The sequence below is a fragment of the Taudactylus pleione genome, unplaced genomic scaffold, assembly GCF_031769625.1.
Source record: "Taudactylus pleione unplaced genomic scaffold, aTauple2 ptg000810l, whole genome shotgun sequence".
Lineage (NCBI taxonomy): Eukaryota > Metazoa > Chordata > Amphibia > Anura > Myobatrachidae > Taudactylus > Taudactylus pleione.
Window position 1 is genome coordinate 1,368,193 of NW_028285212.1, and position 27,631 is coordinate 1,395,823.

The window sequence follows — 27,631 nt, forward strand, 5'->3', positions numbered from 1 at the left end:
TATTGACCTACATATTAAATACATGCTCCATGGACCTGATGCTGCTCATCATTGATGAATCCAACAAAGAGGTCAAGACAGAAATGACCTCTATGGAATCACAAATTGCTAACACTGGGACATCTGAACAGTTCACCGACTAGCAGACCAAGATCTCTAACAAGATTGAGAAACATAGATCGGAATTAGTGGCATTTAAAAATAAGAAATTATATAAGGTACGCCAAGACTACACAGATCACAGGGTGTACAGATAGCTGGCACTGCTGAAAATAAGCCCAGATTTAACAGGCGCCCTCCTGGCAGAGGCTTCCAGGAAAGTCGACACATCCTACACAGGACCAATTAAACAGCCTATCGCTGTACAGCGAGACTGAACAAATACTGGTATTCACCCTGAAATTTCCACTCGATTTTTAGGGACTACAACCAAGTCAAAACAGCCAGGGCAAATAAAGACCTACCAGAAGAAACAATAGTGGAAATACGCCCAAAAAACAAGCAAAGACAAGAAGTCTATAATCTTTCTAATCCGGATGTAGTCAGCATTCACATGATTTGAATACCGGCTCCGGAATCCAGACAGTCATTAGAATACCGACTCCAGAATCCCGATGGTAAGTATTAGAGTTAGGCATTAGGTTCATGGATAGGGTTAGGCACTAGGGGGAGGGTTAGGCTGCAGGAAGAGATGGTTAGAGTTGGGCTATGGGAAGGGTGGGATGGGCTGTGGGTTAGGGTAAGGGTTAGAATACTCACCAACATACATCGGGATGTGGACCGCCAGTATTCCGCAGCTGGCATTGTCACCGATTCTGACCGCCGGGATCGTGTACCCAACCCCTCTAACAATACACTTACTGACTTTGAAACTAGGGCTCTACAAAGAGGATTTTCTTTTGTTCCTACAAGTAACTTCTCTCCCATCACATGGGAAATAGAACTGTACAGAATGGACCATCATTTATGCCTAAGACTTCTTTGGGAAAACTGCAGACACTAATGAAACACCTATTAATACTAACATCAACCTATTCAAGAAAATATCTACCTCCACACTCACAGAATGCTTCTATCAAGACTCTCCTTCGATGTTTGAATGAAGAAGTAGTGGATACACTAAATGCCAAATTGCACAATATGCCTAAGGATGAATGGAATGCCATCAAATCCATGGCAGAACATAAGGATATTGTTATACATGAAGCCGATAAAGGTGGAACAATTGTGATATTGAACTATAAAGTCTTCCAAAAATACATTCTATCACAGCTGGAAGAAATCCATACTTACAAACTTCTAGATCAGGATCCCAGCTCTTCATTTAGACACCAGATCCATTATGGAGAGGATCACAAGTTTATTTCCAAGAAACAAGCAACTTTTCTGAGTGTTCCTTTTTCCAAATGTGCATACATCTATGCACTCCTCAACATTCAAAAATGCCTGGACAAACCACCAGGATGACCTATAATCTCCTCCATAGAATCACTGAATCAGTCCATAGCACAGTTCATTGACCAATACTTACAAAACTGCATTAAAAGGTATCCCCAGCTATCTACATGACACTACACACTTTCTGACAGCACTTGATATCTACTTACTTTACCTACCAATTTTGGTGATAATGGATGTCACCAGTCTCTATACATGCATCCCCCACAAAGATGGCATTCTATTCGTTAAGAAGCTCATCGTAGATAATCCAACATACCAGGGACCTCTAGTTTACTTTTTATTAGATTTACTATGAATAGTCCTCACAAAAAACTCCTTAACTTTTGAAGGGAATTTTTACCTTCAACTCAGTGGCACAGCAATGGGGTTGGCCATGGCCCCAGCTTATGCAAATACTTTTATGCATTTCTTTGTCATTGAACATTTCTTCAACCCCATCTGTGGTCCTCACATTAATCTCTTCCATCGCTATATCGAAGATATTTTATAAATCTGGGATGGACCAATGGACTTAATTTATCAACCACTGGAAGGAATTCATTCTTCACCTGGTCCCATCAAGTTAAATATGGCACACAGTAGCACTAATATTAACTTCTTGGATGTTAAAATTAGCAACACCAACCAGAAGATCTGCAGAACTCTTTATACCAAACTAACTGATGTAAATAGCACTTTATTGGCCTCAAGCTTCCATCCTCACAAGCTCAAACAAGGCCTCCCCAGATCCCAATTTTTACAGGTCAGGAGGATCAACACAGATGACACCAAGGCCAAAGAAGAGATCACCAAGGTGGTCATCAACTTCATCCACTGTGCCTACAGCAGAACACTGATCAACTGCCAAATCCAGGAAGTTATGTCAACTTCAAGGGAATCCCTCTAAAGACCGAATGTTAAACACATGAACATGACATAGATATTCCCTATGGTTACAAAATACTGTACAATACCAAAACTGCATTAAATGCATCAAATATGTGACCTGTAATTCTCTGATGACCAGTAACATCTTCACCCATCCAAAACACCCAAAACCATCAAACACCTTTTATCCTATCTCAGTAGTTTTGTTATCTACATTCTTGTCTATCTCTGTAACTTATTTAATGTGGGAAAAACAAATGGACATTCAGGACGAGAATGGCGTTCCATCGTTCAGCCATCAAAGAACCCCTCAACATCGTCATGAGTGACCAACCAGATGCAAACCATTATGCACATTTGAAACATCCATTCAACTCCCTCAAATACATGGTTATCGATCATGTCCCTGTCCCCATTCGTGGTGGTGACAGATACAGCTCACTGCTTCGTATAGAGCAATGGTGTCAAACTCGGGCCCTTCAGCTTTTGTGGAACTACATATCCCAGCATGCCCTGCCACAGTTTTAGCATTCCCTAATAGCAAAACTGTGGCACTGCATGCTGGGATGTGTAGTTTCACTGTAGCTGGAGGGCCTGAGTTTGACACCACTGGTTTAGAGGCACGCTGGATCCATAAACTGGGGACCACTAATCTGCATGGGCTCAATGAACAACTATCCGAATAGCTACCTAGACTTTATTGCATCAAAAGCTGATACTCTTCTTGTTTAATGCTTAATTATTGACATTGAATACATTGTTCCTGACATCCACTATTGTATTCACTTGTGTGTTATTTTACTTTAATTAATTTACTATATACTTTTTATTTCCTGTATATGTATTATCTATATGTATTTTCACCATTGACAAATTAACCAATGCCCTGTCAGTCAGTACCTTATACCAGATTTTCATTCCAACCAGCCAACTAGTTAGATGGTTGGATGAAAGTTGGTCTAGTGTATGGCCAGCTTAAGGGGTAATGATCAATGAGGAGCTAACACAGACAACACCTGTGTCTCTTCTGCTAGCATAATGTGCTCTCCAAACAGCCTCCACTCCTTAGGAGACATGCAGCTACTCCTGCAGCTCGACACAGTAAGTTCTGTTGATCCCCGCTGTGGATATTTAGTTGATATTTCTTATTTCTGTTCCTCAATTGATTGAGCAATTCTGTTGGCTACATGCTACTACTAATACATTAGGACGGTTTCTGACTGACAAGGGCATTGGAGTCAATGGTTCTTTCAATAATCACTAATAAAGTGAATCTCCTGCATCACCGTACAGAAAGATGGGCACCCTGACAGACACCACCACAGAGGTGAATTGATAATGTATGTAGCTATAGTATATATTGCATTGAAACAATTAAAAAGCTGTTCCTCCAACATAAAGAAATGACTCCCAGGAGGCAAGCACAATTGTGTTCCCGGCAATGTGTTTCAATAGACTGTGACATATAGGTTGTCAGGCAAAGTAACTCCAGGAATGGGGCACACTTCTGCATATAAAGATAGATATTAAAAATGTATGCATTAAAATATAGCATAGTACACACCTATCAGTTTGATACTGAAGAATCTAATAATAAAATGTAACTCCGTAAATAGGGATCCTCCGTATATATTTGAGATTATAACACTTATAGGTCTGTGATACAATATTTATTCAAGGAGATACAATGCAGCCTATAGTATCACATCTATCATAATACTGCAGAAGTTATCAAAATAAACCGCAGTAGTAGTGCTCAGTTGGCAGAAAATCTGCAATAATGCTACAATGTGCTTGGCTACTGCAAATAACAAAAGGAATAATACAATAGATACTGGTATACATCTATTATAAAACTATGTCAATGTATATAGACCATTTGATAAATAACGCAGGTAGGTGTATCAAAATAGGAGAATGGTAACACACAAACAAATAACAGTAAACATGCTGTGAAAATACTGTAAATAACAAAAAAAAAGGGGGGAGTGGCGAAATATACAAGTGAATACATACAATCATAAAGTGAAAAGACACATATAATAAAATAAAAATGCTATTCACCACCCGAAGCATACTGCAAAAGCAACCAAAGAGTTTTTAAGGCTAAAAAGTGGAATGTTATGCTATGGCCAAGTCAATCCCCTGACCTGAATCCGATTGAGCATGCATTTCACTTGGTGAAGACAAAACTGAAGGGAAAATGCCCCAAGAACAAGCAGGAACTGAAGACATTTGCAGTAAAGGCCTGGCAGAGCATCACCAGGGATGAAACCCAGCGTCTGGTGATGTGTATGCGTTCCAGACTTCAGGTTGTAATTGCCTGCAAAGGATATGCAACAAAGTATTAAAAAGTGAAAGTTAGATTTAGGATTGTTGAGTTTGTCCCATTACTTTTGGCCCCTTAAAAAGTGGGAGGCACATATAGAAACCGTTGTAATTCCTACACCGTTCCCCTGATTTGGATGTAATTACCCTCAAATTAAATCTGAAAGTCTGCAGTTAAAGCACATATTGTTTGTTTCATTTCAAAGCCATTGTGGTGGTGAATAGAGGCCAAAATCTGAAAATTCTGTCAATGTCCCAATATTTATGCACCTGACTGTAGATAGATAGATAGATACAGTAGATAGATCTAGGCAAATACTGTAGTGTCAGTTGTAATAAAAATATATATGTCAATGAGGTAGTGCAGATGACAGTTGAAGAAAGTTCTAGATATATAAGTTGGCGAGAGAAGCTACAGGCAGATGAAAGGGAAAGTAGGTTCTATCTAGATAGAAAGATAGATAGATAGTTATATAGATAGTCCATGGGACAGAGCAAAGTAAAACAGTGTGACAATATCCTGGCTAGTCTTTGAGCCTGACTGGTCCCCAGGAGGTCACAGAGAGCGAACATACAGAAAAGAAGCTGAATAATGGTAGATAGAGAACATACATCAATATGGTGATAAGAATATGGTGTTTAGCGACTTTGTTCACTTATTGTAATCACTACTTACCTTGTGTCACTCTGCAGAGACTGCTGCCACGAGCTGCTGGGACATGTACCTATGTTGGCAGATAAAACATTTGCTCAGTTTTCTCAGGTATGTGCAGATGTGTGTATGCCTAACGCTAGATTCACCAAGATCAACTACTTGAGTCTGAATGACTATGTCTGGGGCCAATTTTGCATTAGACATGGCTGAAAGACCATTTTGCCAGTTATATACATACATGTCAACTTTGAAGTACTTTATGTCCACTAAATTGACATATATGTAGCTAGTTTTATTTCAGAATGCATAATCTGTAATTCTGGTGTGACTATTGTGAACCAGACATTGTGGACATGGGAATGTGGGCCTGCTTCAGAGATGGACGCTAAATGCACAGTAGCTGCCTCCGTTACGCAGACGCTGTGCGAAAATATGTAAAAGCAGTATGTAGTAGAAAGCCGCCCACTGTCGGCTTTTCTGATCCTCTCCTGCATTCGAAGACACAGCATTGGATCATCTGTGTGACCATCAGTTGCCTGAGTAACCCTGAGTGTTTTCACACTGCTGGGGCCAGTGGATGCAGCCACTGGCCTCAGCGTGCCCAGATAACTGGGCCGACATGCCCCCATTTTCTGTAACGCCGGCCATCTATGCCCCTTCCCTGCCTCCAAACAGTGGCAGCATGTCAATCATTGGAGATGTATGTAAACTAGGGGTGTACACCGGCCACTTTTCGTATTTTGTGTTTTGGTTTTGGATCTTCCTTCGTGTTTTGGATCTAGATTGGTTTTGCCAAAACCACCCTTCCAGGTTTTGGGTTCTGGGTTTTGTATCTGTATTTTTTTTTAAAAAAAGCATAAAAACAGCTAAAATCACAGAATTTGTGGGTTTTTATGCTCCTGTGCTATTATTAACCTCAATAACCTTAATTTCCACTCATTTCCAGACTATTCTGAACACCTCACACCTCACAATACTGTTTTTATGTCCAAAAGGTTGCACCGAGGTAGCTGGATGACTATGCTAAGCGACACGAGTGGGCGGCACAAACACGTGGCCCATCTAGGAGTGACACTGCAGTGGCAGACAGGATGGCAGTTTGAAAAACTAGGCCGCAAACAGTACATAATGCAAAGAAAAAAAAGAGGTGCAAGATGGAATTGTCCTTGGGCCTTCCCACCCACCCTTATGTTGTATAAACGGGACATGCACACTTTAACAAACCAATCATTTCAGCGCCAGGGTCTGCCACACGACTGTGGCTGAAATGATTGGTTCGTTTGGGCCCCCACAAAACAAGCTGGCATTAATCTGTCCCTGCACAAACTGGCTCTACGGAGGCAAGATGTCGTCCTCATCCTCCTCATTCACCGATTCCTCACCCTCTTCAGTGTTGTGTACATCCTCATCCTCACAGAGTATTAATTCGTCCCCGCTGGAATCCACCACCACAGGTCCCTCTGTACGTTATGGAGGCTGGTCTCCCTGGAAGAGTTGATAATTCATTTTTATGAACATCATCTTCTCCACATTTTGTGGAAGCAACCTCCTACGCCTTTCGCTGACAAAGTTCCCGGCTGCACTAAACACTCTTTCGGAGTACACACTGGAGGGGGGGCAACTCAGGTAAAATAGAGCCAGTTTGTACAGGGGCCTCCAAATTGCCTCTTTTTCCTGCCAGTACATGTACGGACTGTCTGACATGCCTACTTGGATGCTGTCACCGATGTAATCCTTTAACAGACAGACGCACGCTTGTCGCTGCTGCTTTGAGGATGCAGGTGCGGCTACAGCCCACACAATTCACAAAGACAGAAAAAAAAGAAGAATTTTTTTATTGTTTGTGGAGCGCACTTTGAGGGTTACACCACCCTTTAACAGACAGACGCATGCTTGTCGCTGCTGCTTTGAGGATGCAGGTGTGGGTACAGCCCACACATTTCACGAAGACAGAAAAAAAAGAAGAATTTTTTTATTGTTTGTGGAGCGCACTTTGACGGTTACACCACCCTTTAACAGACAGACGCACGCTTGTCGCTGCTGCTTTGAGGATGCAGGTGCGGCTACAGCCCACACATTTCACAAAGACAGAAAAAAAAAGAAGAATTTTTTTATTGTTTGTGGAGCGCACTTTGAGGGTTACACCACCCTTTAACAGACAGACGCACGCTTGTCGCTGCTGCTTTGAGGATGCAGGTGCGGCTACAGCCCACACATTTCACAAAGACAGAAAAGAAAAGAAGAATTTTTTTATTGTTTGTGGAGCGCACTTTGAGGGTTACACCACCCTTTAACAGACAGAGGCACGCTTGTCGCTGCTACTTTGAGGATGCAGGTGCGGCTACAGCCCACACATTTCACAAAGACAGAAAAAAAAGAAGATTTTTTTTAATTGTTTGTGGAGCGCACTTTGAGGGTTACACCACCCTTTAACAGACAGACGCACGCTTGTCGCTGCTACTTTGAGGATGCAGGTGCGGCTACAGCCCACACATTTCACAAAGACAGAAAAAAAAGAAGAATTTTTTTATTGTTTGTGGAGCGCACTTTGAGGGTTACACCACCCTTTAACAGACAGAGGCACGCTTGTTGCTGCTACTTTGAGGATGCAGGTGCGGCTACAGCCCACACATTTCACAAAGACAGAAAAAAAAGAAGAATTTTTTTATTGTTTGTGGAGCGCACTTTGAGGGTTACACCACCCTTTAACAGACAGACGCATGCTTGTTGCTGCTGCTTTGAGGATGCAGGTGCGGCTACAGCCCACACATTTCACAAAGACAGAAAAAAAAGAATTTTTTTATTGTTTGTGGAGTGCATTTTGAGGGTTACACCACCCTTTAACAGACAGACACACGCTTGTTGCTGCTGCTTTGAGGATGCAGGTGCGGCTACAGCCCACACATTTCACAAAGACAGAAAAAAAAGAAGAATTTTTTTATTGTTTGTGGAGCGCACTTTGAGGGTTACACCACCCTTTAACAGACAGACGCACACTTGTCGCTGCTGCTTTGAGGATGCAGGTGGAATCTAGACGGGATTTGGAACCGGGGATACACTACCTCCATCAATTGTCTAAATCCCACTGCACTAATGGCGGATACCGGATGCACGTCTAACACCAACATAGCAGTTAAGGCCTCAATTATACATTTTGCTTCAGGATGACTGCTGTCGTACTTCATCCTCCTCGCTAAGGACTGTTGGAGGATCAATTGTTTAGTAAAAGTAGTGGTGTTCCTACTTCCTCTCTGGGATGATGAACAACTCCCAGCAGCAGCAACAGCACTAGGAGGAAGTGGTTCTTGATCTTTCCCTATTTTATTTTTATCGGAGAAAGTTTGGTCCTCCATTTATGTTATATTGATATATACGTGCAGCTAAGGTGCACACAAACACAGAAAATAATTTTTATTTTTGTTGGAGACTAGTGCACTTTGTGGGTTACACCACCCTTTAAGAAATGAGCCAGCCGGCCCTTTACTTATGGGACACAGGCGCACACTTGGCGCTGCTCCTTTGTTGATGCACATGCAGCCACAGTGCACACAATTCACAAACACAGAAAATATGTTTTTATTTTGTTTGGAGTGCCCTTTGGGGGTTACAGCACCCTTTAACGGACAAGCCAGCCGGCCCTTTACTTATGGGACACAGGCGCACGCTTGGCGCTGCTCCTTTGTTGATGCACGTGCAGCCACAGTGCACACAATTCACTAACACAAAAATATATATTTTTTTTGGAGTGCAATTTGGGGGTTACAGCACCCTTTAATGGACAAGCCAGCTGGCCCTTTACTTATGGGACACAGGCGCACGCTTGGCGCTGCTCCTTTGTTGATGCACGTGCAGCCACAGTGCACACAATTCACAAACACAAAAAAATATATTTTTTTATTTTTTTTGGAGTGCACTTTGGGGGTTACAGCACCCGTTAACGGTCAAGCCAGCCGGCCCTTTACCTATGACACAGGCGCACGCTTGGCACTACTTTGTTGATGCACGTGCGGCTACTGCGCACACAATACACAAACACAAAATATATATATTTTTATTTTGCTTGGAGTGCCCTTTGGGGGTTACAGCCAGTGGCGTAACTAGGGGGGGACAGGCAGGGTGCGTGCCCTGGGCGCCGTGGGACCGGTGGCGTGGGGGGGCGCCACCGGCCATGGTCCGGCCCACCCTAGTTAGCCACTAGTGTAGCGCCGACCGCAATGAGTGCGTTCAGCGCTACATATTTATACAGGACCGGTGCTAGGCTTCCAGCACCGGTCCTGTGCTGCACACCTGAGCCCGTTCCCTCCCCCTGAGCGCTTGCCCAATAGCAACAGGTGGCGGGCTCAGGCTGTGCACAACACACGCATCGCCGCCAGCGCTGGCAGCGATGTGTGTGTTAAACAGCAGCCAATGAGAGTCAGATAGACTCTCATTGACTGCTGCAGCACCCACTGCAAGAGCCGGACTTCCGTCCGGCTCCTGCAGTCGGTAATGGGACAGACATCGTGACGTCTGTCCCATTATGCTGAGCGCGCCAGCCCGGGAGGACTGGCGGGCAGCGGCAGCGGCGTCGCAGACTGGAGGAGCAGCAGCAGCGTGGATTCAGGTAAGTATGTTTTTATATATATATTTTTAAAAACCTGTCAGCACTACTGGGGGCACAACGGGGGTGGCTACCACTGGGGGGACCTCTACTGGGGTGGGGGTACAACGGGGGGGCTACTACTGGGGGCACCATTATTAGGAGGACCTCTACTGGGGGGTGCTATTACTGGGGGCACCATTATTGGGAGGAACTCTACTGGGGGGGGCTATTACTGGGGGCACCATTATTAGGAGGACCTCTACTGGGGGGGGCTATTACTGGGGGCACCATTATTGGGAGGACCTCTACTGGGGGGGGCTATTACTGGGGGCACCACTATTAGGAGGACCTCTACTTGGGGGGGCTATTACTGGGGGCACCATTATTGGGAGGACCTCTATTGGGGGGGGCTATTACAGGGGGCACTTAATCGGGAGGGGGAACCTCTACTGGGGACCACTACTTGGGGGGGGGACTACTACTGGGGGCATTATAAAAGGGGCCTACTACTAGGGGCACTGCACTGGGGGGACCACAACTGGGGGCAATAACAGGAAGGACCACTACAGGGTCCACTGGATAGGGGGGTCACTACTGGGAGCCTGCATCAGGGGGACCACTACTGGGGGCACTGCATGGGAGGGGGGGACTACTGCTGGGGGCACTATATAAAGGGCTTACTGCTAGGGGTACTGCGGGGACCACTACAGGGGGCACTAGATAGGGGGGATCACTACTGGGTGCCTGCATAAGGGGGACCACTACTGGGAAACTTGCATGAGGGAGACTACTGCTGGGGGCACTATATAAAGGGCACTGCATAGGGGGGGACTACTACTGGGGGCACTATATAAAGGGCACTGCATAAGGGGATACCACTACTGGGTGCACTGCATTGTGGGGACTGCTACTGGGGGCACTGCATAAGGGGGAACACTACATAGGGCACTGCATTTGGGGGGACCACTACTGGGGGCACTGAGTAAGGGGAACTAATTGGGGGCTGTATAAGGGGGGACCACTACTGGGGATACTGTATAAGGGGCACTACTATGGGCCTGCATAAGAGGGACCACAACTGCATACTGGGGGTACTGTATAAAGGGTACTACTGGGGTAAGGTGCATATGGATAGGAATGTACAGCGTGAAAATAAAGGGGTGTGTCATGTTGACACGCCCCATTTTTAAGTGACCACGCCCTTTTTTTCCCCCGCGCGCCAAAGGCGCATGCACATATCGGGGTGGTGGTGGTGGGGCTCCCTTTTGAAATTTGCCCGGGGCTCCAAATACCCTAGTTATGCCACTGGTTACAGCACACTTTAACGGACAAGACAGCCGGCCTTTTACTTATGGGACACAGGCGCACGCTTGGCGCTGCTCCTTTGTTGATGCACGTGCAGCCACAGTGCACACAATTCACAAACACAAAAAAATATATTTTTTTTGGAGTGCACTTTGGGGGTTACAGCACCCGTTAATGGTCAAGCCAGCCGGCCCTTTACCTATGACACAGGCGCACGCTTGGCACTACTTTGTTGATGCACGTGCGGCTACTGCGCACACAATACACAAACACAAAATATATATATTTTTATTTTGCTTGGAGTGCCCTTTGGGGGTTACAGCCAGTGGCGTAACTAGGGGGGGACAGGCAGGGTGCGTGCCCTGGGCGCCGTGGGACCGGTGGCGTGGGGGGGCGCCACCGGCCATGGTCCGGCCCACCCTAGTTAGCCACTAGTGTAGCGCCGACCGCAATGAGTGCGTTCAGCGCTACATATTTATACAGGACCGGTGCTAGGCTTCCAGCACCGGTCCTGTGCTGCACACCTGAGCCCGTTCCCTCCCCCTGAGCGCTTGCCCAATAGCGACAGGTGGCGGGCTCAGGCTGTGCACAACACACGCATCGCCGCCAGCGCTGGCAGCGATGTGTGTGTTAAACAGCAGCCAATGAGAGTCAGATAGACTCTCATTGACTGCTGCAGCACCCACTGCAAGAGCCGGACTTCCGTCTGGCTCCTGCAGTCGGTAATGGGACAGACATCGTGACGTCTGTCCCATTATGCTGAGCGCGCCAGCCCGGGAGGACTGGCGGGCAGCGGCAGCGGCGTCGCAGACTGGAGGAGCAGCAGCAGCGTGGATTCAGGTAAGTATGTTTTTATATATATATTTTTAAAAACCTGTCAGCACTACTGGGGGCACAACGGGGGTGGCTACCACTGGGGGGACCTCTACTGGGGTGGGGGTACAATGGGGGGGCTACTACTGGGGGCACCATTATTAGGAGGACCTCTACTGGGGGGTGCTATTACTGGGGGCACCATTATTGGGAGGAACTCTACTGGGGGGGGCTATTACTGGGGGCACCATTATTAGGAGGACCTCTACTGGGGGGGGCTATTACTGGGGGCACCATTATTGGGAGGACCTCTACTGGGGGGGGCTATTACTGGGGGCACCACTATTAGGAGGACCTCTACTTGGGGGGGCTATTACTGGGGGCACCATTATTGGGAGGACCTCTACTGGGGGGGGCTATTACAGGGGGCACTTAATCGGGAGGGGGAACCTCTACTGGGGACCACTACTTGGGGGGGGGAACTACTACTGGGGGCATTATAAAAGGGGCCTACTACTAGGGGCACTGCACTGGGGGGACCACAACTGGGGGCAATAACAGGAAGGACCACTACAGGGTCCACTGGATAGGGGGCTCACTACTGGGAGCCTGCATCAGGGGGACCACTACTGGGGGCACTGCATGGGAGGGGGGGACTACTGCTGGGGGCACTATATAAAGGGCTTACTGCTAGGGGTACTGCGGGGACCACTACAGGGGGCACTAGATAGGGGGGATCACTACTGGGTGCCTGCATAAGGGGGACCACTACTGGGAAACTTGCATGAGGGAGACTACTGCTGGGGGCACTATATAAAGGGCACTGCATAGGGGGGGACTACTACTGGGGGCACTATATAAAGGGCACTGCATAAGGGGATACCACTACTGGGTGCACTGCATTGTGGGGACTGCTACTGGGGGCACTGCATAAGGGGGAACACTACATAGGGCACTGCATTTGGGGGGACCACTACTGGGGGCACTGAGTAAGGGGAACTAATTGGGGGCTGTATAAGGGGGGACCACTACTGGGGATACTGTATAAGGGGCACTACTATGGGCCTGCATAAGAGGGACCACAACTGCATACTGGGGCTACTGTATAAAGGGTACTACTGGGGTTAAGGTGCATATGGATAGGAATGTACAGCGTGAAAATAAAGGGGTGTGTCATGTTGACACGCCCCATTTTTAAGTGACCACGCCCTTTTTCCCCCCGCGCGCCAAAGGCGCATGCACATATCGGGGTGGTGGTGGTGGTGGGGCTCCCTTTTGAAATTTGCCCTGGGCTCCAAATACCCTAGTTATGCCACTGGTTACAGCACCCTTTAACGGACAAGACAGCCGGCCCTTTACTTATGGGACACAGGCGCACGCTTGGCGCTGCTCCTTTGTTGATGCACGTGCAGCCACAGTGCACACAATTCACAAATACAGAAAATATTTTTTATTTTGTTTTGAGTGCCCTTTGGGGGTCACAGCACCCTTTAACAGACAAGCCAGCCGGCCTTTTACTTATGGGACACAGGCGCACGCTTGGCACTACTTTGAATCCAAAACCCGCGAGACCCGGAAGGCGGGATGATGACGTTTTGCCTCGATTTCCGATCTGAGTCAGGCGGGAAAAGTCGAGCCTGACTCGGATCGGCCTCGGATCGGGGGGGCTCGGGGGGGTTCGGATTTCAGAAATCCGAACCCGCTCACCCCTAATGTAAACCATCTCTGAATTAGGCCCTGTATATGCAAATCAACAACACAAGCTTGTTTATCACAATCCTCAGGGTTACATTGGTGTTTAGGGATATTCCTGAGCCAAGTATCTGTATGGTCACTATCAGAAGAGATAGATCTATTTATCGGGGAGATATACTAAACCTTATAGAGGACAGATTTCAGATATCATTTTATAGACTGTACTAGATGGTAACTAAAATCTACTCGCTTGCTATGGGGCAGCAACACACCTCCACTGGTCCTCTTTAGAAGATTTGAGAAATCACCTACTAAATGGGCAAATTTAGAGTAAGTACTAAAAATAACTTTAGACCTCTTTGTTTTTGTTCTCTCTTTTGTGGGAAGGCGAGAATTTAAATTACGGACAGTTAGACCATATTTTAAGGATATGCTTTGGAGCGCTTGCTGATGGAATGATGTATTATATTGTAGCATGCATTATCTATAGCAAGTCCTCTAATAGACACTTGAGTCATTTTTGCTTCAGTTCATAATAACTTGCGGGCCACTATAGTAACAAGTCAGCCAAACATGATAGAAATATACCAAGCAATAAATCTAGGCATTTAGGAGGTGGCTCTTAATGCAGCAATGACGATTTAATGCCACTCCGTGATATCCCAATTAAGCATTTCAAAGCACATGACTGTAGCATGCGGCCTGTTACTTCCTTATTCTAAAGGCCTGAGTAACTCATTATAATTCAAACTAGGGGCACGTTATCCCATATAGTAATAATGGGATGTAGTTTATATACCTGTTGGTCTTTTGACAGCTGATATCCCAACTGCCGCATCCCATACCCAACCCAATAATAATCTTATAATGCTGTCACAAGTATAAGAAGTGTGATCACTTGCATCTCCTTTCATACATCATGATATGATGTATATCACACTCCAGGTATAAAAGGAAAATATATTCATAAAATCATTACCATTTACCCTCCGGTTCATAAAGTATTTCTCATTCAGGACATTGGTTTGGCATCGCTTGGAGTGACAGATGAAGAGATAGAGAAGCTGGCGACGGTAAGAACTGTGAGGCGCTTCTGTTAATGCAGATGAGCGCGGAGAGCTCTGTATATTGTATGACAAGTATGAAGCCAAATGTATGTAACTAAATAAAAAGATTTTACGCTGTGCACCAAGTAGGATCTGGGTTGACCTAACTTCACTTGATAACAGAAGTGTAGCATGGAGACATGTTGCCCCTTACTCAGCTATTTCATGCCCCCTAACCAAGTCATTTCATGTCCCCTAACTAAGCCAGTTCATGAACCTCATCCGTCATTTCACGCCCCTCACCCTGCCATTTCATGCCCCTCACCCTACCATTTCATGCCCCCTTACCAAGCTGTTTCATGCCACCCACCCTGCCATTTCATGCCCTTCACCCTGCCATTTCATGCCCCCCTACCAAGCCATTTCATGCCCATCACCCTGCCATTTCATACCCCTTACCAAACCAATTCATGCCCCTCACCCTGCCATTTCATGAACCTCACTCAGCCATTACATGTCTCCTCACCAGATATTTCATGCCCCCACCAGCTATATCATACCCTCACCCATCCATTTCATGCCACCTTACCGAGCCATTTCATTCACTTTACCCGTCCACATAATGGGGGTCATTCAGAGTCAGTTGCAAGTACTGAGCGCTCGCAACCGACTCGATGTTGACCCACTGAGCATGCGCACGACAGAGCCGGCTCCGTCGTGCGCATGTGCGAGACCCGGCTAGCAATGGACGCTCCGTCGCTAGTGGTCTCGCAGCAGACAGGACGAGCTGTCGATGGTGAGTGACATCTCGCCCCGTTTGGGAGGCGGGCAGGTGGCATGTCTGCCCAAACGGTGGCGTTTCCGCCGGAACGCTTGCCTTTTGGGGGCGGCCCCACTGACATCATTGCTGATGTTAGTGGGGCAGCTTCCTGCTCGATCAGAACAGGAAGCTCCCTGGGCTTACGAGTGCCCAGACCCAACCTTAGGGTCTGGTCGTAAGCCCCAAGACCATCGCGACCATCACCCATGTCAGTCGCTAGAGCTGTGGGTGTTAACCCACAGCTTAGCGATTGACAAGGAGGCGGTCGTTCAGGATGCAAGCGTCCACCCTGATTCAGTGTGACCGCTTGCAACTAACGACCGCCTCTGAATGAGGTCCAATATCCCTAGCCCAGCCATTTTATGCTCCCTTCACCACACATTTAATGCCCTCCAGGCATTTCATTCCCCCACCAGTCATATCATACCACTCACCCATCCATTTCATACTGCTTACCTAGTCATTTCATGCCACCTTACCAAGCCATTTCCTTCCCCTCACCACTATAATTATATGCATGAAAGTTGTTTGATTTTTGGGGAGTTTATTTGTAGATATTATTTAGCTTTTCTTTCTTCTGTAGTAGTTGTGCTAAAATATAAAATCCGGGCTCTCGATGACTTGCATGCATCGGGCCCCCACAAGAGCACAATGTAGGACTTCAGAACAATACTGTATTTCTCTCTCATTGTTTTGGTGGTAGCTGCGTTTTGCTCAGCTGACATTGGGATATCACAGTATTTAGGCCCTCATTCAGAGCCGCTCGTTAGCGGCAGTACGCTCGTTCCGAGCGATGTTTGCACATCTGCGCATGCGTACGCTTTTTAGTACGCATGCGCGAACCAGTCAGTGCGGCCGAAAATCGTTTGTACGCTATATAGCGAGTGCCTGCTATTTTGAGTGACAGAATGAGGCGTATGTGGGTGGTAACAGGGGAAGGTGCTTGAAAATGGGGAGTGGAGATCCGATCGCAGGCGTGCTTAAAGGTCAAAACGGGCGTTTTATGGGTGTGTATATTTAAAACAGCAGCGTCAATGACCACGTCACTGGGTTATTTTAGAGCCAGAACTGCTCGCAAATTTGTGGTAGCAAACACCAACCACAAGAATAGCGAGCAGTTCATACGCTGGTCGATGTACTCGATTAATCTAATAAATAGCGGACATGACGTATGGTGCGAGCGGCCAGGGGGCGTTTTTAACAAATAAACGAGCGTATGTTTTGCTCGTTCGTTCAGACTTAGAGGTGTGAACAGACTGCAATGTGCGTACGGATCATTTGAATAGCCACCCCTTGTTTTTAAACGAACGACCGCAAATAGCGAACGGCTCTGAATGAGGGCCTTAGTTAACAGTGACAAAAAGTCCAATTTTTTGGTGCGATAAGCTGCAATATAGAATTTACATGTATAAATAATGATAAATAGGCACTCAAGTGCCAATGACAAGAGATGTTCTCAAGGAGGATAGTGTGAATGAATCCCTACATGTGCATTATATCATTAACCTCAGTCACAAACACCATTAAAGTTAGAGTTAGGGGATTGCCAAACAATCAATGTTAATGCTTTGACTGATTTAATAAAATGGATAAGTAATCCGAGCATCCAAGTGATCCAATTTTTTCCTAGAGTGGAATAAAAGTAAAGCACGGTCATCTGGGACCATACAGCCATAATGGCAATGACCTGCATAATACCTCTGACTGTAATACATCATCACTTTGTAAATAAATAAACATTGGGTCATGTTCCTATACAAACCTCTGTCACATTTCCTGCACTACAATAATCCCTGAGATATAAAGACGCTTTGACAGTTTTATAATCTATTATATTGTACTGAATTTTATATTATACTGATGTAGTATACTGTCCTGATGTATTATATTGTACTGAACTGTTATACTGTACTGATGTATTATATTGTACTGATTATATTGCGCTGACACATTATGTTGTGTTCCTGCAGCTTTACTGGTTTACTGTGGAGTTCGGTCTATGTAAGCAAGATGGGGAAATGAAGGCATATGGTGCTGGTCTACTATCATCCTATGGTGAATTGTTGGTATGTAAAGCTCTGTACAGGCTTAGAGAAGATCAGTAAATGTATGTGAAGTCTTAAGAAAACCTGCTCAATTGGGGATTATAGTTATTATTCTCCTTAATTTATAAAGCCTTGTACAAGAATATAATGATAGAAACATATAATATACAACAACTTGAACAGAAGCTTACACTCTAAGAAGTGGGGAAAAACATTTGATAGTATTATTATTAAACTTTATTTATAGGGCGCTACAAGTGGTCCGCAGGGGATGTAGTCTGGAAGCCGATGGTCTAAATCCTGACCGCCGGCTTCCAGACTGCTTTATCCCGACTAGGGACGAATGAGAGGCATCTAAATCTAGCCGCCTGTCATTTGCCCGACGTCAGGAGACCGACACCCGGCATCCCGATCGAGCGGATGCCGGGCACCGCAGCGGACAGCTGGCGGGGGGGGGGAGGGTTAGGTTTAGGGCTCCCGGGGGGGACTTAGGGTTAGGCACCCCCCCCGGGAGGTTAGGGTTAGGCTAGGGGGAGGGAGGTTTAGGGTTAGGCACCCCCGGGGGGTGGTTAGAGTTAAGCACCCCCCCAGGGGACTTAGGTTTAGGCAGCTGCTGCTGACGATTGCCGTCAGCGGCAGCCCGAAAAGAGCAGAGTTAGAAGCAGCGGAAGCCCGACAGTGCTGGAAATCCTGATCGTGGATAGGTAAGTATCTACTAACCTAACCCCCCTAACCCTCCTTAGGGGTGCCTAACCCTAACTTCCCCACCAAGTGCCTAACCCTAATCCCCCCTCTAAGTGCCTAACCCTAATCACCCCCTTCCCCGGGGGCGGGGCCACGGTGACACAAGGGGTGTGTATGGGGTTGCAAGGGGGTGGCAGCCAGCCAGATTTGCCTACTTTTCCGGACACCTGGGAGCGCCACCTGATTTTCAGGAATCTCCCGGCTGTCCCGAGAGGGTAGGCATGTATGCATTGGTGTACTGTAGATATCAGCAAATCGGTGTGCAATCTACATTGCTTAGAAGTAAGTAAAATATGTATTGGATCATACCTTGGTTTGTCTGACAGTTCTGTTGACAGATGACTATGGTCAGCCCACGTGTTTGGCCAATATATATATATATAAAAAAATTATGCTACATTTACCCCACCCCCCATGCCCCGCTCCTCCCATCTGCATCGGCCCTCTAATATCTTTTTGGGGTCACTAGCCCCCTGCCCCTCCTATACTTTTATATGCCACATATCAGCTTGCCTGTTTGGAGACCTATTCCATACTGTGCACAATTTCACTCAAAAGAGTCTAGAACATGTTCTGTAACTAATAACTATTAAGATCACAATCTAGCTCAAAAATCATACAAGTGACTTCAAAATATCCAATTAAAAAAACAAGTTATACTGCAAACAACTGGAAGAGCAATGTGTACTTCTATACACTGTACACAAAGCTAGCACAGAAGGTGCTCGCAAAATTCAGGATAATATAAACCAAGTACACAAGGGTCCAAGCCAACCCTCGCTATCTTTACGTCATACACATAAAATATTTAAATACACAGCTGCAATCATTTAATTGTAAGATAAACAACATGTTTTACATAACTATTGCAGGATTCTAATGTAACTTCTGCTTTATTGACATCTAATATAAGTAACTGAAGCAGAACTTGTGAGCCTTCAGAAAACCTTCTCTGTAAGCAAGATCACAATGATAAACACCAGGGGTGGCCATGTAGACCTCTAGAGGATCCTCGTGGTTTTCCTGACAACATAAAAATCTGACTGATGCCAAGTGCAAGGCGAGAACAGGGCCAGGCTACATAAGCTTTATACTGTATTGCTGCAGTACTGTATGTCCAAGCTATACAAAATGCCCACAAGAGGGCGTATGTGAGCTTGTAGCAAAGAGAACACTGCAAAATTCAAAGTTGTACTCACCACTTCAATAACACAATCTTGTCTGAACAACTTCAGCATGAGCATAACCATAAGGTACATTTTTATAGAACAGAACAACAGCTTTAGTGCCTTTACCCAATCTGTTGAGTATAAATCTGTGGTTTTCAAAGGGGGACAGCAACCAATAGAGGAGAGGACATGTTTTTCAATTGCAGGTGATCATTTACTGCCATTGGTGACAACATTCTATTGAAAGCTCCATGTCTAATTGGCTGTATGTCTGCCTATGAGCACATAGTATGAGCAATGGAATGCATAGGGAACAAAGTGGTATTGGATGTGTACAGTAGAGGAAAATGGTGCACCTAGGAAGTGTCTGGACTACATAGTGGAGGAAAGTGAACCGGGCTGCGCATTGGTGGGGTAAAGAGGGCATGGAAGGGGGTAACAGAGGGGACCATGTTTTTGCAAATTATCCATCTGTATAAATCTCCCTCTTGGGTGGACTTTATATATTTCAGTTTCCTCATAATGAAATTCATTGCATACCCTGCATCAGTGACTGGATTGATTGGACCTCTTACTGATTACTTTTTTCGGGCTCATATCTACTTTGATCTTGCTTTTGTTAGTGCTGTTCTCTCTCATGCCAACTTCTCTCTATTCCTACTTGGAACGTACCCAATCCTCTCTTCCCTCTGTCTTTTCTTTACATCCACTTCATTTTTATTTTTACTTTTTCATTGCTAGTCATTGTTCTGTCTCCTTGATATGTTTTCTGTGCTCCTCATTTCCTGGTCACCCTCCTCATAGCTCCTGTAGTCCAATGAGAAGGGCCTCACAACCAATATAGCTGTTGTAGTACAAAGCTGTGAAAACAGGGTGTTGGGTAACCCCCATAATAATAATTGCAGGTATGTCCTCTTGAACATTGCACAAATAAAGTGTATTGATAAGGGCTTTGCACCAAGAGGACTTAAAGCGATTTACATACTGGGCCTGATTCAGAGTTGTAGCTATGCTGGTCGCAGCTGCAATTTTGCAGGCTGTGGATGTGAGAAAGTGTGCAAGTGTCGCAGCCACCCAGAAGTGAATAGAGATGCCCACTGGAGCCATCGCAAAAGACACAGCAACTGCATACACATTCGCAGTGCATGCGCAGATCCTCCGATAATTGAAGGCTCTAGTGACTCTACGGACATGCAGCATGTCTACCTGAACTGAGATGCTGGAGCCATGCTATTAGTGTATGGGATAGAACTGAGACGCTGGAGCCATGCTATTAGAGTACAGGATAGAACTGAGATGCCGGAGCCATGCTATTAGTGTACGGTATAGAACTGAGAAGCCGGAGCCATGCTATTAGTGTACGGGATAGAACTGAGATGCTGGAGCCATGCTATCAGAGTACAGGATAGAACTGAGATGCTGGAGCCATGCTATCAGAGTACAGGATAGAACTAAGATGCTGGAGCCATGCTATTAGTGTACGGGATAGAACTGATATGATGGAGCTATGCTATTATTATACAGGATAGAACTGAGATGCAGGAGCCATGCTATTAGTGTATGGGATGGAACCGAGATGCTGGAGCCATGCTATTAGTGTACGGGATAGAACTAAGATGCTGGAGCCATGCTATTAGTGTACAGGATAGAACTGAGATGCCGGAGCCATGCTATTAGTGTATGGGATAGAACTGAGAAGCCAGAGCCATGCTATTAGTGTATGGGATAGAACTGAGATGCTGGAGCCATGCTATCAGAGTACAGGATAGAACTAAGATGCTGGAGCCATGCTATTAGTGTACAGGATAGAACTGAGATGCTGGAGCCATGCTATCAGAGTACAGGATAGAACTGAGATGCTGGAGCCATGCTATCAGAGTACAGGATAGAACTGAGATGCTGGAGCCATGCTATCAGAGTACAGGATAGAACTGAGATGCTGGAGCCATGTTATCAGAGTACAGGATAGAACTTAGATGATGGAGCCATGCTATCAGAGTACAGGATAGAACTGAGATGCTGGAGCCATGCTACTAGTTTAGAGGATAGCAGACGCAGCCATCGACACGCCCATAAACCGTCCGCTACATGTCTGCATTTTTACCACCACTCCCCCTGTTGCCTCCCTTAAATGGTACTTTCCTGTCAATCACCCTGCGTGGAGGTAAGCGATGCGTGCTAGACCACAGATAGGTATTAGCACATGCGCAGTTTACCAGTAATCGCTCATTTGCGAAAACATCGGCATAGCATGCAACTCTGAATCGGGTCCACTGTATGCAGTAAAAGAAGCATATTCCAAAGGCGGCAGCACTACAATAGTTATAGTGGTTAAACACAGAGAGCGGGATACATCAAAGCTAAAAATGTGGTCAAACCCCTGAAAATGCAGTTTTCTGGGGTTTTACCAAATTTTCCATACACACCAAGCAAAGCTTTCCAGAGCTTGGACCCAATAGGAAACGCCATAGATGTTGTTGCCTAACAGAAACCTCTGGGTTTCTTATCAGGAAACTTCCCCTATTGGATTTCTCCCCGGGTCGCCTAGAGTCATCATTCATCCCTGAGATAAGTACCAGACGGGGAAGACAACTTGGGTGCAATACAAAGGTTACAATGTGTGAGGTAAGCAATACGAGGAGATATGACCTAACCCAGAGGAGACACAAAGTGTGAAATACAATGCACTCATGGGTGTAACTACCATAGGTGTAAGGGTGCAGCTGCTATGGGGCCCAGAGCTGAGGGGACCCATCTTCCCTGTCATAGTTACATGTGTTATATAAATGTTTTCATCATTGGGTGGTACATAGGGGCCCTTACACACTGTTGCTATGGGGCCTTCAAATACCTAGTAACGCCCCTAAATGCACTAATAACACAATACCCACAGAATTATCAGTTCCATGGACCATTCATCCTACCAATGAAAGCACCTGGCGAGGCAGCTATTTGGCATTATATAGGCTATGAAGGTGGGATAAGCAATACTTGGAGATGTCATGCACATTTTGGAACTTAAAAATACAAAGGTGAGATACTAAATAACTGATACCCACAGAATCATGAGATCCAGGCGGAGCCAGCCCTAGGCATAGACAAACTAAGCAAATGCCTAGGGGCACCCAAGTCTGCCTAGGGCCGGCAAAGCCGGTTTGGGGCAGGCATGGCCGGAGCACCTGCTGCTGGCTGGCAGATATGGCATCTGCTACTGTCACTGTGCAGCGTCCATGATCGGAGTTCAGCTGACAGCTCCGATCGGGTCTGTCAGCAGCAAACAGTGAGCGGGCAGCTGCAGTTTGCAGATAGGGGCACCTGGGCAACGGCTAGTGGTTAGCGCGGGTGCTGTGCTGGGAGAGGGATACTGGGTGCTGTGCGGGGTGAGGGGTGCTGTGCTGGAACAGGGGTGCTATGTGAGGCATACTGTGCTGGTAGAAGGGTGCTGTGCTGGGTGATGTGTGCTGTGCTATGCTGTGATCTGTGCGGGGTGATGTGTGCTGTGCTATGCTGTGATCTGTGCGGGGTGATGTGTGCTGTGCTATGCTGTGATCTGTGCTGGGTGATGTGTGCTGTGCTATGCTGTGATCTGTGCTGGGTGAGGGGTGCTGTGCTATGCTGTGATCTGTGCTGGGTGATGTGTGCTGTGCTATGCTGTGATCTGTGCTGGGTGAGGGGTGCTGTGCTATGCTGTGATCTGTGCTGGGTGATGTGTGCTGTGCTATGCTGTGATCTGTGCTGGGTGAGGGGTGCTGTGCTATGCTGTGATCTGTGCTGGGTGAGGGGTGCTGTGCTATGCTGTGATCTGTGCTGGGTGATGTGTGCTGTGCTATGCTGTGATCTGTGCTGGGTGAGGGGTGCTGTGCTATGCTGTGATCTGTGCGGGGTGATGTGTGCTGTGCTATGCTGTGATCTGTGCTGGGTGAGGGGTGCTGGGAGAGCAACACAATAGGGAATATTCCACAGAATAGCTAGACCACACCCCTTCTGCGAGGCCACACACTTTTTCAGGATCCTATGGGGGGCACCTCCCAAAATCTTGCCTAGGGCACTAATTTGGCTAGGGCCGGCCTTGGATCCAGAGATTGGTCATCATTGCCAAAAGCGTGATCCAACCTTTGTCTCAGATTGTGTGTTATTTAATCAAAAACAGAGGAAAACAAATATAGTGTACCCTGTATGAGTCCAAAAACATACTCTCATCATGATATATGATCACCAATTCCTGAATGTAATTGAGCCTTGGGTAATATTGCACACTTATCTGTCAGTGATTGCAGATTGTACTGGTGGCTTTTAAGCATTCTGGTAGGTGTTCATCAGGATACTCAGAAAGGGCTACAGAAAAAACAACATAGTGCATATTGTCGCGTATAGTGAATCGGACAAAATAAATTCTTCAGGATACTACTCACCTTTTATAAATGTTTAATTCGCCTTGGGCACTCATTTAAAATTCCGATGTCTGTGGTTTAATGATAGTGGAATAAAGTCCTCTTATATAATTACAGAGAGGTATAAGGATTTAAGTAATCTCAGAAAAACTGCAACGTGTAGCACAGATCTCTGGACCTCAGTCAGAGGCGCTCGCAAAATGCGAGCACTCGCACTGAATGAGGGCGGCCGCATCTATTTTCTGAGCCGGCCTCCTGGCCGCTCGCTAGGCTGTGGGTGACCACCCACAGCTTTAGTGAGCGGCCAGGTTGATGGTCACGATGGTCAAGACCATCGCGACCATAGGGGCTTGCGACGAGACCCTTGTGGTAAGGTCTCGTTCCTCAAGCCCCAGTGAGCTTTTGGCTCTATTAGAGCCAGCAGCTCACCACTGACATCACGAGTGATGTCAGTGGGGCCGCCCCCAAATGGCAGGCGTTCCATCGGGAACGCCTCCGTTTGTGTAGCCACCCCCCACCCCACCTACAAAACGGTGCGAGCTGTCGATTACCATCGACATCCGCCCCTTTTGTAGTGAGTCCCGGAGCGAGAGAATTTGTCTCTCACTCCGGGGCTTGCGCACGCGCAGTGCGGCTGCTGCACGTGCGCAGAGCCCAACATCGACCCGCTTGCGAGCGCTCAAGCGCTTGCGAGCAGGTCTGAATGAGATCCTCTGTCTGCTTCCTCAAGTCTTGCGACAAAAGTCACAGCCACTGCTGTGAATTTATGCTATTGCCACAGCTGATGGGCTTCCTACCATGACGCCCACCTGCTGCGACTCTAATCTATTTCTCACAATCCGTTTTTTAATGCAGATGTGATAAATATTTTTTGTGTAATTTCGCAACATAAAATTTATATTTTCACACACATTTACTATTCTGCTCATACTAAGAACTGGGTTCCGTTAGAGCCCGTCCTGGCGAAGAGCTGGAAGCAGTGTGATAGTGTAAAGCTGATACCTGGTTCAGGTCCTCGGCGCACACTGGGCTTGCACAGCGGTTGGCCGTCATATGTGTCACCAGGGGCTGATGGAGATGGATCCTCTGGATCCTTCACTGTAAAAATTAGCAAAATAGCAGCCACTAAGCTACTATAGGATAACGCCATCTGGAGATGGTGTTACCTATCAAGGCCAAGCGGAACTTTGTAAATCCAGCAGCACAGCAGCCCCAATTGTTGTTGTCAGTTTTCGAGTAATATCCTGCAAATATTTATTGATAAATAGGCCTTATAGTCTCTTATAAGAAGTGGAAATGTGTTATTTTCCCAAAAGCCCTATAATCTTCCACTTTGCTTTACCTTATTGCCTTGTAAATAGAGTTATACAGTTGTGATATAGTGTATTTAGTACATGTTTACACTGAGACTTCTAAATATAATGAATGTAGCATATTGGACATACAGTATCCCACCCATTTGTGTCCCCAGCACTCGTTGTCATCTGAGCCAGAGGTTCGACTCTTTGATCCAGATGAAGCAGCCATGCAGCCGTATCAGGACCAGAATTTCCAATCAGTCTATTTTGTATCAGAAAGCTTCGCTGATGCCAAGGAGAAACTAAGGTATGAAGAACATAAGAATGGGGACATTGCTGATGCAGGTAAACCGAGAATGAGGACACCCTGCTTTATGACTGCACATGACGTGACTGCTTAGGGCTCTCATATATTCCTGTATTCCCAGGACTTGATCAATTTTTCTGAGGTAACCCTTTACTTGGACAGCTTTATGTACACATTAACATATCTGACAGACACCTGCAGCAGATTTTGGATGATAAAAATAGGATAAGACCACAAGGTCAAGCCTTTATATATGTATTGCTATAGTTATGTGTTCATAGTCGTGCACAAGGCAAGGGACAACCGCCCCCTTCCCCACCCCCCACCCCTGCCCTGGACCTTTGCTGCCCACCCTAACCCTCTCTTCTTGGGACATAGGCCAACTCACCCTACCCCTCCTGGAACATAGGCTACCTGCCCTACCCACCCACCCACCGACCAGGACATAGTCTACTAGCCCTAGCCAACGCCCAGGACATAGACTATTCTCCCTATCCACCCCCTGGGACATAGACTTCTTAACTGGGGGCAGTCAATGCTGTTGTCTTCCCGCCGCATCTCAGGCGGCTCCCAGGGAATCCTTGTTCCAAATCCAAGCTGGCCAACAGCATGGTTTGGAGTCAGGACTATCACCTCCCCCCTCCATCACAGCAACACTTTGCTCACTGGCTGCTGTGTGCTGTGCTAGGGAGAGTCTGCAGAGGCTGCGGCCACTGATCCGCAGAAGACTCTGCTTTCTGGGCCTGATTCAGAGCCGGATGCTATTTGCTCTATGTCTGAGCGAGCGAACGAAAAATGCGCTCGCTATTTTGTAAAGACGCCCCTTTGCAGTTCGCGTCACACGTCAACTCCGGTATTTATTAGATTAATCGGGTACATCGAAAGGCATCTGAACTGCTCGCAGTGCTTGTGGTAGGTTTTTCTTTCCCCTAATACTGTGAGCAGTTCAGGCTAAAAGACAACCAAGTGACGTGGTCGATGACGCTCCTTTACTAATTATGCACACCCATTAAACGCCCTTTTGACCGTTTGGCACGCCTGCGTTCGGATCTCCACTCCCCCATTTTCAAGCACCTTACCCTGTTACCACCCACAAACGGTACATTCTGTCAATCAAATTAGCAGCCCCTCGCTGTTTTGCGAGCGCACGATTTCCGACCGCAATGACTGGTTTGCGCATGCGCATTACGACCCAAATGCATGCGCAGTTGCGCGAACATCGCTCAGAGCGAACGGGCGGCTCTGAATCAGGCCCTCTGTACCACACCGGCGCTCTGCTGCGGTGCTATATAGCGACCAACGGTAGTGGGCCCGAGTGAAGTATTACGGGGGGATCCGAATGCTCACTGAGATGTAGGAGACGTTTTAGATAGGGGTTGGGTTTGCCTAATGGGTGTGTGTCTGTATTTCAGATTTATATTCTGTTGTAATATCACACATTCAATATTCTTTCTGACAGGAATTATGCATCCCGCATAAAACGACCTTTTGCCGTGAAATACAACCCATATACTGTGAGCATTGAGGTTCTGGACTCCCCTGGACGGATTCAAAGTTCCCTGGAAGAACTTAGAGATGAATTGCAGATACTCACCAATGCTCTTAGCATACTTTCCTAACACTCAGCTCACAATGCAGCGGACATCACCTCCTGAGTAACGTACCACATGCTCAGTATCATTTTCCCTGATGCCTATTCACCAATCTCTGTCTCCTAGAATACAAACCCCCTCCCTAGCATTCAGTATCTCTTCTAGACTAATCCTAAATTACATTCTAATTTTCTTATACTCTGATACACATCACTGCAAATTGTAACTATTATTATAGTGACGTAATGACGGTTCAGACACTTACTGTACACGGTAGAGATGATGGGGAAAGGGGTCTCTGCTAGCCATTGGGGCAGATGTATGAAGCTCTGGAAAGTGATAAAGTGCAGAGTGATAAATGACCATCCAATCAGCTACAAACTGTCATGTTACAAGCTGTGTTTGAAAAATGACAGTTGGAAGCTGATTGGTTGGTCATTTATCACTCTCCACTTTATCACTTCCCAGAGCTTCATACATCTGCCCATTGTGTCATGTTAGCATGTTACCCTT

General features: G+C 46.4%; 1 protein-coding gene across 2 annotated transcripts in view; it reads left to right on the top strand.

Moving 5' to 3' along the window:
* The window catches only part of TH (tyrosine hydroxylase), an 85,311-nt gene extending 58,166 nt beyond the window's left edge, over positions 1 to 27,145 (top strand). For both annotated transcript variants that reach the window (XM_088458113.1, XM_088458114.1), the window contains exons 9-13: positions 5,350 to 5,419; positions 14,723 to 14,779; positions 17,543 to 17,638; positions 25,393 to 25,526; positions 26,986 to 27,145. In XM_088458113.1, the coding sequence (XP_088314239.1) occupies positions 5,350 to 5,419; positions 14,723 to 14,779; positions 17,543 to 17,638; positions 25,393 to 25,526; positions 26,986 to 27,145 (517 nt within the window). The remainder of the gene's footprint in view (positions 1 to 5,349; positions 5,420 to 14,722; positions 14,780 to 17,542; positions 17,639 to 25,392; positions 25,527 to 26,985) is intronic.
* Positions 27,146 to 27,631: the final 486 nt, after the last annotated feature.